Here is a 14,400-nt window from a genome sequence, read left to right as displayed (position 1 = left end):
GCAAGAATCTTTGACATCAATGATTCTGTTTTTCTTGTCTTTTGTTCTTGTATTTTTAATAGATGTGTTATTAGTATTAAGTTATGGACCTAGAGGTTAAGTTGTTGGACAAACAATCGGAAAGTTGTGAGTTCAAATCCCAGTTCCAACAAGTTGCCACTGCTGGGCCCCTGAGCAAGGCTCTTAATCCTCAATTTCTCAGCTATATAACAATGAGACGAAAAAAAAAGTAAGTCGCTATGGACAAGGGCATCTGCCAAAATGGTATAAATGTAAAAAAATCCAACAAAATTATGTGAAGTGCTAGGTAAGCATGAACTGTTGCATTAATAAGTATGTGCTATACAGTAGGTCCATTGTTCTCTATAACCCCTTCTACCTTAAACACTTTTGTGGCACTTATTAGCAATAAACAATTCAAATAAATGAAAAAATAATTATAGACTATATTCGAAGCTGGTGTATAAAAATAAATCAACACCTTCTGACCAATCAGAATGAAGAATTCAGCAGCACTTTGGTATGATGTGAAATCATTCATTCATATCTAGATTCATAAGTTAAGATATCTGGAGCTGCTATCATCTTTAATAATGTTGTGGATATCTGGCAAAAAGATAACGCAGGTCAGCTCTGGATATCTTGACTTACCACTGCAAGACATTCAAAACACCCTGCACCATAACATGCACAATATCCAAATTAGAGCACAATACAGTGAGTCATTAAGAAAGTCAGCACTAAGCATCTGTTGCAATTTGCCTACCCACTGGTTTCAGCAAAGTTAGCTTTTTCCACACACCCCCCACCCCGTTTTTTTTTCCGCTTACTTTGCTTTTCATACGTGATCGTTCAACTCTGTATGAAAGAGCAGCTGTTTGCTGAGGAGGTGTTGGTAAATGCCACCAAAATACCAGGCAGTCTAGTTCACCTGGCATCCAGGCCCTCAGACAGGCCAGTGGCATTAGCCTCTCTTTGTGAGTCACTCAATAACAAAAGGCACTCTTGTGCAGTTAAGAAGGTTCTGCACAGTACGAAAGTTAAAGGTTTTGCAACATTACACAGTAGTGGTGGACTTTTTTTTTGCTCTGACATTTCATGACTCCTTCGTGTAGCAATTTTAAAGAAAGGCATCTGTTGGTGGTTTAAGAAAATGTGTGTTGTATAGATCACTCAGCTCACGGCAAGGCTTTCAACATGATCTTTGCTTTACAGTGGAAAACTTTCCCAGCATTGTCAAATCCCCTGGAATCTTCTCGCTGGTCAGCCACTTCCTCAGTGTGAAATCAGATCATTTTGAAAGAGATTATTGCTCAGCATCTCTAGTGGCCTGTAGCATCTGCTAAAACTGATTAGCATCAGCTGAGAGCTGTGCTGTGTCATTGCTCTCTCATTAAGATATGACCACCAAGCAGGCAGTGTGGCTCCTCTAGCTAACTAACAGAGAACCTTCTGGAAACTTCACCAGGTTCAGCCTTATTATGAAGTCATGAACATCGTAACTTTAATTGACTCAAGCTACAGTGCAGGACTATCGTTTTTCTAACTGCTTCTTTTTCCAGAAGACCTGACAAACAGTAGCAGTGTGGTGCCCGGGAGGTTTCGAGACTTTACACACAAGCTGTATACTGTTCTTGCTCTGACATTTATTGACTCCTTTGTGGAGAACTCATAAAAGGGCCACTACTGGAAGTGAAATACCGAATGTTCAGTCGTTTACTGGTCCTGCACAGAACAATTTCCGTAATCTATGAAAAAATACTGCAGCAAATCTATTACTTTTGTCAATTTAGTAAAAATGTTGGTGTAATTACAAGGATGATTATTGGAGGCATATTTTCTGTCTCACAGACAACACGAGTAAACAGATTTTCCTGAATAAACATTACAATTAAGTTCCACATTACAAGATTTGTACTGTGGTATTTAATATTTTGCGTTAGGTTAAATGTGACGTTGAGTATTTTTTGTGTCGGCTGTGCTCACCAGAGCTCCACTGCTCAGCAGGATCATGAAGATGATGAATGATTCGAACCAGCTGTGCTCCACTATTTGATAGCTAGTCTTCCTGAGCTGCCACCACACCTTGCCCGGACCCACACTAGTGTCGATGTCACAGCATTGGAAATGACGGATGCACACTAGCAAGGGAACACAGGAGAATACATCAGTTATACATAATGTTTGAGAATAAAAAGCTTCCTGTGTATGATTAAAAAAGAGAGCATAAATTAACAAAAACAAACAGGTCCTGTTATTATTATTATTATTATTATTACTATTATTATTAGTAGTAATAGTATTATATTACATATCTTCACTAATTACACACTTATCGAGTTGGTCGGTGATACATGGCTGGTTTTTGACATGAACCCAAGCAGCATCACCGACTCTTTAAAAGCCTTCCATCTATAACAATAGGTCGCTAGCATAAAATCATATTTGAGCCTCCCCAGGGCGTCGAAGTGTCTCCATTACCGGCATTTGAGCTTCTCAAAATTAACTTATTGCCTGTAAACTTAATAACAGAATTATGGTAGCAGGGTCTTTTCAATTCAATTTGTACTGATGCTCCAGCTCTCAGTAGGAAGCCTTAGACATTTTAGCACCCCTGTATCATCATTTGTCAAGCAATTAACAGTTATCAAAGTAAAAAAAATCACACAGCTCAAGGACTATGGCAAATACTGAGAGTTATTCAGCCTGATCTGATTTGGCAGCGAACATGCTAAGAACACAAAATAGCAGTAACGGCTTTTTATGACACCCCTTGTGTCAGATATTGGTCAATTTTCTTTGAAGCTAAAGATACTATTGCCAATTAAGAGCACATTTTCTTGGATGATGTCCTGTTATTGCTTCAGTTGTATGTAACTTTACTCTCCATGCATTTGTTGAATGTTGTATTCGATGTTAGTATAATTTAAACAAGCAGGTTAAGCGTACAGGTTATATGTAGAGGAACGAGTTTAGTATACACAAATGTTTCAGAATGTATTATAGACATTTTTCAAAACGTAAACTACTTTTAAGAATCCCATCTATACTAGCTTACTGTATAATTATTATTCTTATTATTATTATTATTATTATTATTATTATTAAGCTGATTTAACAACTTATTCTAAACATCTTTGGATTAACCCGCATTGCGTACAGTTATTTTGTGGTCACCACCATTTTCTCCTGATTTGTCAATGTCCAGGCTCTCTCCTATCACATGGAAGCTACCAGCTCGGGAGGGTGAATGTTACCGAACCCACTGAATCGTTTTGACCTGCTGGTTTACAAAGCATATCTTAACACATGCCAAACAAAACTGTCCAATTTGGGCACCAACAGTTTTTTATTCCAATATAACACGGTGTTCAGTTACACCACATGACCAATTAAATCATATTAACGTTTAAGCGATAGTTTAGTCAATTCATATTTAAACAGAGACAACCATTACTAGTTCTTAGAGAAGATTCATGACCATGTAAATCCAATGATTTTGGCTTAATGCCTGTGAATGAAATACCTTTGAAATTATTACATAAATTTAACCCATACACACATAAAGTTACTCATATAAGCATTATTCTACAGTAGTATGCTCTCAGTTGGTTACCTTATATACATATATATACTGACAACTGATTGTTAATGTTTCAGTACACCTGACCTGATTGGTCAATCGATGGGTGCGAAATTGAATATGCAGCATCAGTCATCACATTACCGGGGCGTGTTTCAACACTGACAGACATTTTTAGATCTTTGCTGACACAGGATACACCATTTGTACCTTTTAAAAGTCAGTTAATTGTTTGACGTCTTATATTAAATAGCCTTTGAAGGTGAAGCCAACAATGTGTCCTTGTGCCAAACCTAAGTGCATAATCTCTGGCAACTCAGCAAGATAGCAAGATAGCAGGGATGTAATGATAAATATATTCACTGTGTGATTACTGTGAAATATGAAATATGCTTGATGATCTGCATGATTTTATCACAATAAACACTCTCTTTCTGGCATTATATAATGTACTTACCATCAGGAAAACAATTTTCCGGGTCCATGTCCTCCTCTGCCAACTCAGAGTATTCATCCTCCTCCTCTCCAGGCTTTCGGAGGTCAATTGTGCTGCCCTCGGATAGGCTGATGTCGTCAATCTGAAAGCCAAGTGAACCAATCAGTCTACTGATTGCTTCTGTAACATGTCTAAATGCTGGTTCTTACAAGACACTTGTGCTGAGAGTTGAAAACACAAGTGCTATCCGACAAGCTGTGGCATTACTTTATTATTTTATTCACAGGGCTGAATACTGCTGCATCCTTAACAAGCAGTGTTACTAAAAAGCACAAAGTACACTTTAGTTCTAGAGCAGGCATCATTTAAGCTCACAGACGACCAACAGCATATCCTGTTCACCACATTCTTTTGACATATTAATCAGTATATGATTATAAATTAAGTTTTGTGGTTAAGTCAATGTGTGAGTGACATTAAAAAAGAGATATAACTGAAAAGTTATTGTGAGTGTTGTGAATAGAAATATTGTAGATTGCTATTGAAATGCACATAGTTTTTATAAAGATGTCATGACCTAATCACTACTGCAGAAATCCCACTGAGGGTATTAAAGTCCTGGTTAGTTAAGGAAGGATGCGAGTTTAAATGATTGCTTTATTTGGGTCCAAGAATCAGTCTATTATGTGGGTTAGAAAACAGACAGAAAGCAACAAACCAGGACGATCCCTAATCCAAAATCAGGGGGAAAAGGTATAGGTCAAAAACTAGGAAATGCTTCACATGGAACCAAGACTGGGATAAATGGGATAATGGGATAAAATCATCAGTGAGGTAATAACAAGCTTAGACGTTTGTCAAAAAGATAACAAGCTTAGATGTTTGTCAGAGAGCACTTAGAAATCAATGAAAATGATAATTAATGTCAATATATAGGTTTACATGGCAATTCAGATGCCATTTTACCTAGTCTAAGGTTTCAGGTAAGGATCTGATAACATTCTGGATCAAGAGCTGATACATTTTCTTATCATTGTACAAAGCAATTTAATTCACAACAGTCACATGATACAGCTTTATCAAACCTAAAAAGATGAAGTAGATTAAATTAATTGCAATGCAATAAGTAATTGCTACATTAATACTCTACCAACATGCGTTCTGGATAATTTTACTGAAGCCACCATTGTTTCATATAAGTTTGCAAACTGCCTTTGTAAGCACAGTCACTGCTTTTATTTCAGGAGTGTTTGCAGGATTGATATATCACCCACAGTGTATGAACAGCACACAGAGCTGATATTTATTTGAGTTGGGGGTTAGCACATGTTCGTGTGTACATTTGGGATCTGCTCAAGCATCGATTCAGCACCATTGCCAAGGTCTTCCCCCTTGAACAACTCACATGAGACGAAAGCTATTCAGGCTGTTATGTGGCAGTGTTGTAGTGCTGACGTGAGTGTCTGATGAAACCTAATACACCTCGTTGCCCTCCCTTGTTTGTGAGACCCTGTGCGTGACATTTTTGCCCCTGGACTCTCTGGCGCAATAAAAAGCTGACACCATTTCAACACGGCTAGACAATATAGCTTGAGGTGGAAGGTGAGGAATTTCTGGTTTACAAGCCTAATTACAAGAAGTTAGCAAGTGCATCATCATATCATCTGCGAGAGACTTTTCGTGCGTGCATAAGTATGCAATACTTCATAGCAAAATGCATGGCCATGATGTTCTGCTCCTAACTGTAGAGTGATGTATTGAAATACAAGAGAATAAATTAATGCAAATTTTCCCCATCTGTAGTGCTAAGCTATTAACAAAGCTGCAGAAGCTGAGGAAGGACAGTGTGGGTTCGAAAGGAGGACAGAAAGAAGAGGAAAGATAAAATGAGGAGCCTGGGCAGCTGTGGAAATGATGTGCATCCTTCCTGACACGAGGCTGCTGTGTCTTGGTTTCGCATTAAAGCTGAGGGAAATGTGGCGTGGCAATGCCTCGGAACAGTGGAGGAGGTGAGAATAAGCTAGAATCCACACCAACCAAATGGGAGCAGGAAATTATGCATTGTCACCACAGTGTAAGATCATCAGAATATCCCAGACATATTAAATAAATACCACTGTGTCATGGGCTTACATGTACATGTCAGGTAACATTGCTTCTAACATATATTGTAAACTGATTTCATGCAGAAAATTCAGGCAGTCTCAGACAGTGACACATGAGAACAGGCTATAAACAACATTCATGTACCTGTGTTATATCTATGTGTCTGAATAAGCAATCCATTTTTCCATTCTTTACTACTCTGGGATCATGACACTGTGTACTGGGCATTGTAATGGTTCTTTCAAGATCCACTGAGAGGGGCTAAGGTGTCACAGCATCTCTTGATGCACTCACCTGCCCACACAGGCCACAGGCTTCCTCCTCTAACAATAAACAGAAGCCTTCACCAAGCCAACCTTTATTCAAACGTCATACACATACAGTGGAGGCTCTGAGGATCGGTTTTCCCATCTGTCTCACCAAAGAGTGAGAGACAAATGAAAAATCGCCTATTAAAGGATTTAATGTGATTGAATTGTAATTGAACACGGTTGCAGCAGGTCCTCAATGGAGTGATGATAATACAGTGCCGAGCACACAGTGATACTGTCATCTGTCGTACATGCAGCCTTTCATAAAGTCCTTAGTCCAGGTCAGTGTAAGTGAAGTCACTGACTCTAGGCTATTGTTATCTTTATATGATGGCTTTTATGCCGTGTTAAGATACAGAACTTCCACACATCCAGGAGCAACCGCCAGTTAATGGCCCTTTCTCGTTGGCACGGCATGCATGTGTGGAATTCAAACACTGACCATGGTAGAGTTTCACATTCCAGCACCGCTGACCAAAACAAAAGCCCTATAAATATCAATGCAGGAGCGCAAGGGCCTGCAGCATGCCATTCAACAATGGAGCCAAATGAAATCAGACCTATAGACAGTGTGTTGTGTTGTCTGCCAGGCTCTCTGCCATGGTGGATCAGGGTTTATGAAGGTACCGAGACAGAGGTTTACTGCTAGGGAGGAGTAAAAGCAACAACAGAACAAAGCAGCAACCAGCAAAACAGCCACTTAATTCTGATTTAGCTTGACCTGGAAGAAATTTATCAGAGGATTAACCCAGAGCATGAATGTAACCGGCTTAAAAGACATTAGGAGATGCAGAATTTTAAATGTATGTCACAAGGCGTCTGAAAGACTACAAAGTACAAAAAACATCAATAATGCGATCAAATCAGACGGTGCCATCGGGTTATTCGAAACTACAACCTTTAGAGTGTACAACATTGTGGTGAGTATTATAGTCAGCAAATGCTGTATAGAACATATCCATTGTGCATTACGCTTGTTTACGGAACACACTTCTGATCTAATTTGCAGAAGCATTTAGTGATGGCGCCGTGGCAAGTCTAGCACAGTACCACATTTCAGCCTACCTTTGTGGCTAATGTAAATTTCCTGCTTTGATTATTACAGAAAGCATTAAGCAGACTAAAAGTTTCAGAACTTTTTCCCCTTATTTTGCATATAAACTTATTAATAATTCGATCTAAATGGGAGGGAGAATACAAGAATGCAAACATAAAAAGCAGCACTAAGAAAACAACCACCAAGAAACAAGACAAAACGTAAGAAAACAAAATTATGGCAAAGTAATCATAATTTTAACAATTGTAAAAATAATAAAAAAAACAACAGCCATGATTTGGAGTGTACATGTTTGTGGAATGTAGATAGGTGTTGTACGCCTGTGGCTATGTTTTTCGTCTAGACGGGTCAAGTCTTGCTATGATTAGTTATTCTTTATATAGAAGGAAAAAAAGATAGAGTTCACTGATGTAGATAGGTGATGAGTGATGCCCAGACAGAATCAATACCGAAGTTTTATTTTGATAGATTTCACAGTATACACCAATACAATAAACAATAACAATAAAAACACCTGCCTAATATTCTATACCTCTCTCGTGTGCAGCCAAATTAGCTCTGACCCACTGAGTCAGTTGTATCTGCCACCAAGACATTAGCAGCAGGTACCAGTAAGTTGCAAGGTTTGAGCGTCATGGATCAGGCTTGTTTGTCCAGCACATCCCACAGATGTTCCTCAGTGAACAAATTTTTGAAGTGTGGCAGAGTGCATTATCCTGCTGAAAGAGGCCACTGACATTAAGGAATACAATGAAGGTGTGCATTTGGTTTTCAGCAATGTTTAAGTGGGTGGACCGTGTCAAAGTTACTTCCACATGAAAGCCAGGATCCAAGGTTTTCCCAGCAGAACACTGTCTAGAGCATCACACTGCCTCCTGCCCATAGTGCATCTTGTGGCCCTGTCTTCTCTAGGTGAGAACATCTGGCTGTCCACTTGATATAAAAGTGATCAGGATTCTTCAGACCAGGCCACCTTCTTCCATTGCTTCATTGTCTAGTTCTGTTGCTCATGTTCCCATTGTAGATGCTTTCAGCCGGGAACAGGGTCACCACCGGTGCTTTGACCAATCTGTGGCTACACAGCACCATAAATAGCCAGCTGCGACGCACTGTGTGTTCTGACACCTTTCTATCATAGCCAGTATTAACTTTTTCAGCAATTTGTGCTACAGTAACTCTTCTGTTGGATCGAATCAGACAGGCTAGCCTTCACTCCCCACACTCATCAGTGAGCCTTGGGCACCCATGACCCTGTCACTGGGTCACCATTTGTCCTTCAAGAGCCGACTGTTCACTTGCTGCCTAATATATTCCACCCCTTGACATCTGCTATTGTAACGAGATAATCAATGTTAATCAATTCACCTGTCAGTGGTTTTAATGTTATGGCTGATCAGTGTAGAGTCAGTTTTCACACTTAGTTTGCTCAATTTGCCATTGCTAAAGTTGGCATTCTATTTCACATTGAAAAATCTATATATTTAATTTGTACGTCTTGCAAATGGATTTAAAACATCAATAACTTTCATTGATGTAAGAAATCTGTAAATAAATTCAAAGTACATTGAAAAAAGGGATGGAGGATTTATAAGGAGAATAATCCACCCCCCCCCAAATAGATCCTTAAGTGCATGACTAATGTTATTTACTTTACTAACATGTGATGTGCAGTTGAGGACATCTCTCATATATAAGTCAGAATAACCTAATAATCAAACACACACAGAAAATCACACCTGATCCAGGTCATATCATATTTATCTAAACCCACACATCAAAAAATAAATAAAAAATGAAATCTGTGTTATTGGGATTTAAATTGCACAGACGAATATTCCTTGTTATATTTGAGAAGGAGTGATGCCAGACCAAGTACACAAAATCTACACAGACTAAAGAAGAAATACTGATGCCTCATGACTCAGCTGCTTTTTATGACCAGGCAGACAAACATGCACCCCCAGGGACAGATTCAAACACATTGCCATATAATTTTTTTTAGCCTTTTGCTTTACCTTTTTGACAATGCAAGCTCCAGTTAGACTTTTGGCCTAAATACCACATAATTTAATTCAAGCTTAAAGGTCATCGGGTCAAAATTGGGAGTAAAAGCACTTCTTCTGTATCATACTGTATCACCATATATCTTGCTCATTAAGGAAAACTGAAAATACTTTAATATATTAGAAGGTTATAGTCAGACAGCTTGTTTTGCTTCGTCTTGCCTTGCCTTGTCTTGTCTTGCCTTGCTTTGCCTTGTTTGTATGATATATGAAACATTTATGATAAACATATATGAAATATGAAACGTGTGAGCTCTGTCTCTCTGTCATGCTCTGATGTTATGACCAGACAGGATGTTTTTTCCCACATTTACTTACAATAAACTGTCAGGTAAATATGAAATTAAATATCAATGATCATACTCTTTCTATTAAATGTGCCCAATAGGATGCCATAATAAGTGTGTTGCATTGTTGTGCCATTCGGCATCTTAAGAGCTTAGGAGAAATCAGCTTGGCCAATTTGTTAGGTACATACTTTATGTATATACCATTCTTAAGTCATTTATTTTATGGCTCATTGCAATAAGAAACTACACAAGGGAGAGTTGTACTTTGAATTTATTTACAGATATCAATGAAAGTTATTGATGTTTTAAATCCATTTGCAAGACAGGCAGGCAAAAGTGGATTAATATTCTATATTTTTAATAGTAGAAAAGTTACTAAAAGCACATTCAGGGTAAAAAAAATGATCTTATTCGTTAATGTTATAATAGTATCAGTATCTCTCCCCATTATACCTCTTCATTGGATTTTCTATTCATATATATATATATATATATATATATATATATAAAGCACATTTATTATATATAAATAGGTTCAAATATTATTCAAGACTTAATAATGTCAATTTGATACTACAGATGTAAATGTAAAACACTATGCAAATAAGAAACAACTTGATTTATATTCACTCTATCTGGTGTCACCCAGAGGAGGATGGGTTCCCTTTTGAGTCTGGTTTATCCTCATGTTGTCTCCTCTGTCACTCTGGCTTGCTCATTAGGGATACATTTAAATCTATATCTGGATTTCTGCAAAGCCTCTGGATGACAATATCCACTGTTCAATGCACTATATAAATAAAACTATTAGTTGGTCTCTTCCAGGATGACTGCCCCTCTTCTGCCCCTATCCAGAGAACATGAGCGCTCACTGAATGATTTTATTAGAATAAAAATAGGATAAATTATGTGCTATGGACTTTGCAGTCACCAGATCTTAACCCACCTATGAGAGTTTTTATGAGTGAGAGTGGATGTCATCAAATATCATCAAAACACCAACTGAGAGAAAATATTTAACTTGTAGAATCTATGCCAAGGAGCATTAAAGCTGTGCTGGTCTCTTGTCATGACCAAATGCCTTAGTAAAGCACTTTATGTTGAGTTTTTCTTTAACATGTCACCTTTCTGGAAATATATATATATATACATGTGCTAATTCGTGAGATTGAAGTTGGTAGTACTTTCCATTTAGTTATGCATGTCCCTAGTGGTTCTAACAAGAGAGAGAGAGAGAGAGAGAGAGAGAGAGAGAGAGAGAGAGAGAGAGAGAGAGAGAGAGAGAGAGAAACAGAGAGACGCTCATTGCAAGATGGAATGTTTTTTCCCATTATTCCCAATGCTACATTGGTGTGTTTAGTTCCGGGATACCAAGAAGCCAAAAGTGTACAGCAAAGAGAGAAACCAGGGAACATAGGACCATCAGACCAAAGCCATTGAGAGGACAAAGCGGTGGAAGAGATTGTGGGTGCAGGTGCACTAAAAGATAAAAGAGAGGAAAGGTGTGGAGAACAGGTAAATGAAAAGATAAAAGATGTAGAGGGAGACAGAATGAGGCAGAACAGGTGTACAGAAAGATTAAAGTGAGAGAACAAACATCAGCTGGCTCAGAAACATGTCTAGTCAGGTGTGCAGGAGGAACACGGTCACGTGCTGGAGTCAAGGACGGTGGCCTAGATTACACTGCCTCTCTGATCAAGAATGGTTTCTGTATGATCAGCAAAAAGCGCTGTTACTGGCTGTTCTTGCAAATGTTTCTCATACATACATATTTAGAGCCTCTATTGTGGGATTTGTCATTTCTTCCATTTTAGTGTGATAGTGTGATCAGTGAAACTTGGTCTCACACACTACTTTTAGATTTTGTACAATATTTTTTCATGTTGTATTTGACTAGTCACATATACTATATCAATTTGCAGCTGTTATTTGGTAAAGAACATGCAAAAGCCAAACGAACATCCCAAAGCTTTGGTTTCGTAGATATAAATATGACTTTTTCCTCCATTGTGGTTAAATGTAAAGAGCAATCAATAACTTATGTGACTCGTGTAACATTGTTTATTGTTCAGGATACACTCAGGTATGTGCAAGTAAGCTATCTGAGAAATACAGATCAAAATTTGATTACAACACCTGTACATATGCATGTAGGTCAGATTCATGTTGATATATTTCCATTCATTTGCTTATAGTTGCTCCAAGATGACCACTTGACCTCAGGGTAAAATGGTGCTGTTTATTCTCTTTCAAAAACCAGGCCAAACTTATGTTCAGTTTATGGGCTGGCGGATTAGGTTTAGAAAAGAGTAGCTTTTACCCTGTCTTTACAGAAAATGTCACAACGCTGTCTTTTATGTACCAAATGGAGGCTTGAATTGCATTTGCCATGTGGAAATGTGTCTGCTGAAAAGAATGTCATTACAGCAACAATCTGAGCAGTCTGTGCACACAATAAAACTATACCAAAGAGTTGTATTTCAAGAGCTCAGAAATACAATAACGTTTCTTTTAATAAACCTCCCTGCAGCCATAATTTTTTAAACAGTCATTATACTTATTATAGAGTTCAAAACTCTCTAATCCAGATGTTTTCACCTGGATTTTATTACCAGTCATTTAATTATAAGAAATTATAAGTAATAAAATATGACAGGAAACTAATCAATGATGGTGTGGTGTGTTTTGGAATGATAAGTGTTTTATTAATTAAAAAACGACGTCATAATAGTTCATACTTGATGTCCAGTTATTAGGAGCGCCTGCTAATTTATGCAGTTATCTAATCATGTAGCCGATCATGCACAGTGCAAAATAATGAGATACATGTAATATTCACTTCAGCCATCAGAATGGGATGAAAAGTGAGTGTGATCAGAGGGTCAAAGCTAGGTCAGACCTACACAATATTATTCAGGTGGATGTAATATTATGGCTGATCGGTGTGTGTGTGTCTTATCTTATATTATATATACTTACATGGACAACAATAATCTATTAACCAGTTATTTCCAAGTACATTTTGTGTCTATATTAAATAGCTTTCCCTGCTTTTATTGCACAGTGCTGTAGATTGCTAACATTTATAATTTGCATATTTGCATGTGAGTTTGCACTGTACGTGTGACTGAGAACTCAGCTCTATTAGTGTACAGTCATGTAAATCTGAGTGTCGCTGTGTGCCAGGGAGGTGTGGGTAGATCAGTGGTCTCTGTTTTTTTTTCTTTTTGGACTCCCTGCTTCGTCAAGCAATATGACCTTATGAAAGAGAGCAACCCTGCGAGGGCATGTGCTTACGCAACCAGATGCATGGGGGGTTCAAGAAGGAAAGCTTCAAGCACAAGGCAGCAAAGCTCTCACATCACGCACATGCCAAGACGCCGAACACTGCAATGCTCGACCGAGGGCCAGGTATGTGCCAGTGGCAGCCAGGGGCCAATGCGCCGCTGATCTGCTGATAACTATATAAAAAGAGAGTGGGTTTGTTATCTGACCCCTGGAGAGCTGCTCTATACCTCTCAAGTTCAATGGCTTTGCAATTTACAGACCCAATGAACTGTGTGTGTCAGGGTGTATCAATTGCATCAATTAGCATTTGATACGTTACCATCTACCAGCATAACAATGTGGATTAAAATAGAGTCTGATGTTAATTTAGATCTGCGACATAAAAACAACTTTAATGGCAATGCAGAATGCCTGTTTCATGAGATAAATCCGCCTTAATCATTTCATAGTCCATTCCAGGTAGGGGTGAGGATGAGTGAGGGAGAAGCTCCGGACCAAATGAATGGACAAATAATTCTTTCCAGGAAGGTACAGTACACTGAAATGAGACAGCTATTTTTCTTTCTTTTTCTTTTTTCTTTCTTTCTTTTTTTTTAAATTAATTAATTATTTTATTCATTTAGGGGTCAGGAGCAATGTCTACTCAAATAAAATGACTCAGGAGGAGGCAAAAACACAAAACAAAAAAAAAAAAATCCTTTCTGCGTGGGTGTTCAGAATTGCAGTTCATGTGGAGTGAAAGCTCTTGTCTGCCTGATAGCCACTTATTAGGCTCCCTATGCATGGCTCTCTTTCACCAGGAAAGAATGCCATGAACTGCCCTGGAGGAACAGAGTGGGCAAGATAAGGAGGAAGAAGGAAAAATGAGAAGAAGCCAAATCCAATTCGGCTATGCTATAGTGAGGCTGTTTGGATTGTAGCTAAAGGTGATTATGGGCCAAGTTTAAATACATAATTTGTTCCACATCATTGAGGTTTGCGGTCATCTTGATGCTATTTGCTGCTATTGTGCACAAGCCACATAGTGAAAAGGCAGCTAATGAATTAGCCGGTTTGGAATTGGACATAAAGTGATATGGCTACTTTCACTGAGTGTCTCAGTATGCTTGGAGCTTTTCTAGATCAGTGTAGTTAATGACAATATGTTCAGATATCATTAAAGCACATTGTACCTGAAAACTGTAGTAGTTTACTCAATCATTGCATGTTTTGTGTGCAGAAAAAGACAAGAGAAGAGAACCTCCTAAATATATATTTTTACTCTTT

General features: G+C 38.2%; 1 protein-coding gene across 3 annotated transcripts in view; it reads right to left on the bottom strand.

Moving 5' to 3' along the window:
• The window catches only part of scn5lab (sodium channel, voltage gated, type V-like, alpha b), a 118,285-nt gene that overhangs the window by 14,411 nt on the left and 89,474 nt on the right, over window positions 1–14,400 (bottom strand). For all 3 annotated transcript variants that reach the window (XM_060869693.1, XM_060869694.1, XM_060869695.1), the window contains 2 exons: window positions 4,041–4,161; window positions 1,987–2,141 (listed from right to left, as the gene is read on the bottom strand). In XM_060869693.1, the coding sequence (XP_060725676.1) occupies window positions 1,987–2,141; window positions 4,041–4,161 (276 nt within the window). The remainder of the gene's footprint in view (window positions 1–1,986; window positions 2,142–4,040; window positions 4,162–14,400) is intronic.

The sequence above is a fragment of the Tachysurus vachellii genome, chromosome 5 (assembly GCF_030014155.1).
Source record: "Tachysurus vachellii isolate PV-2020 chromosome 5, HZAU_Pvac_v1, whole genome shotgun sequence".
NCBI classification, from domain to species: Eukaryota; Metazoa; Chordata; class Actinopteri; order Siluriformes; family Bagridae; genus Tachysurus; species Tachysurus vachellii.
The sequence above is the reverse complement of the archived record's forward strand: the minus strand, read 5'-3'. Positions and strand labels throughout refer to the sequence as shown.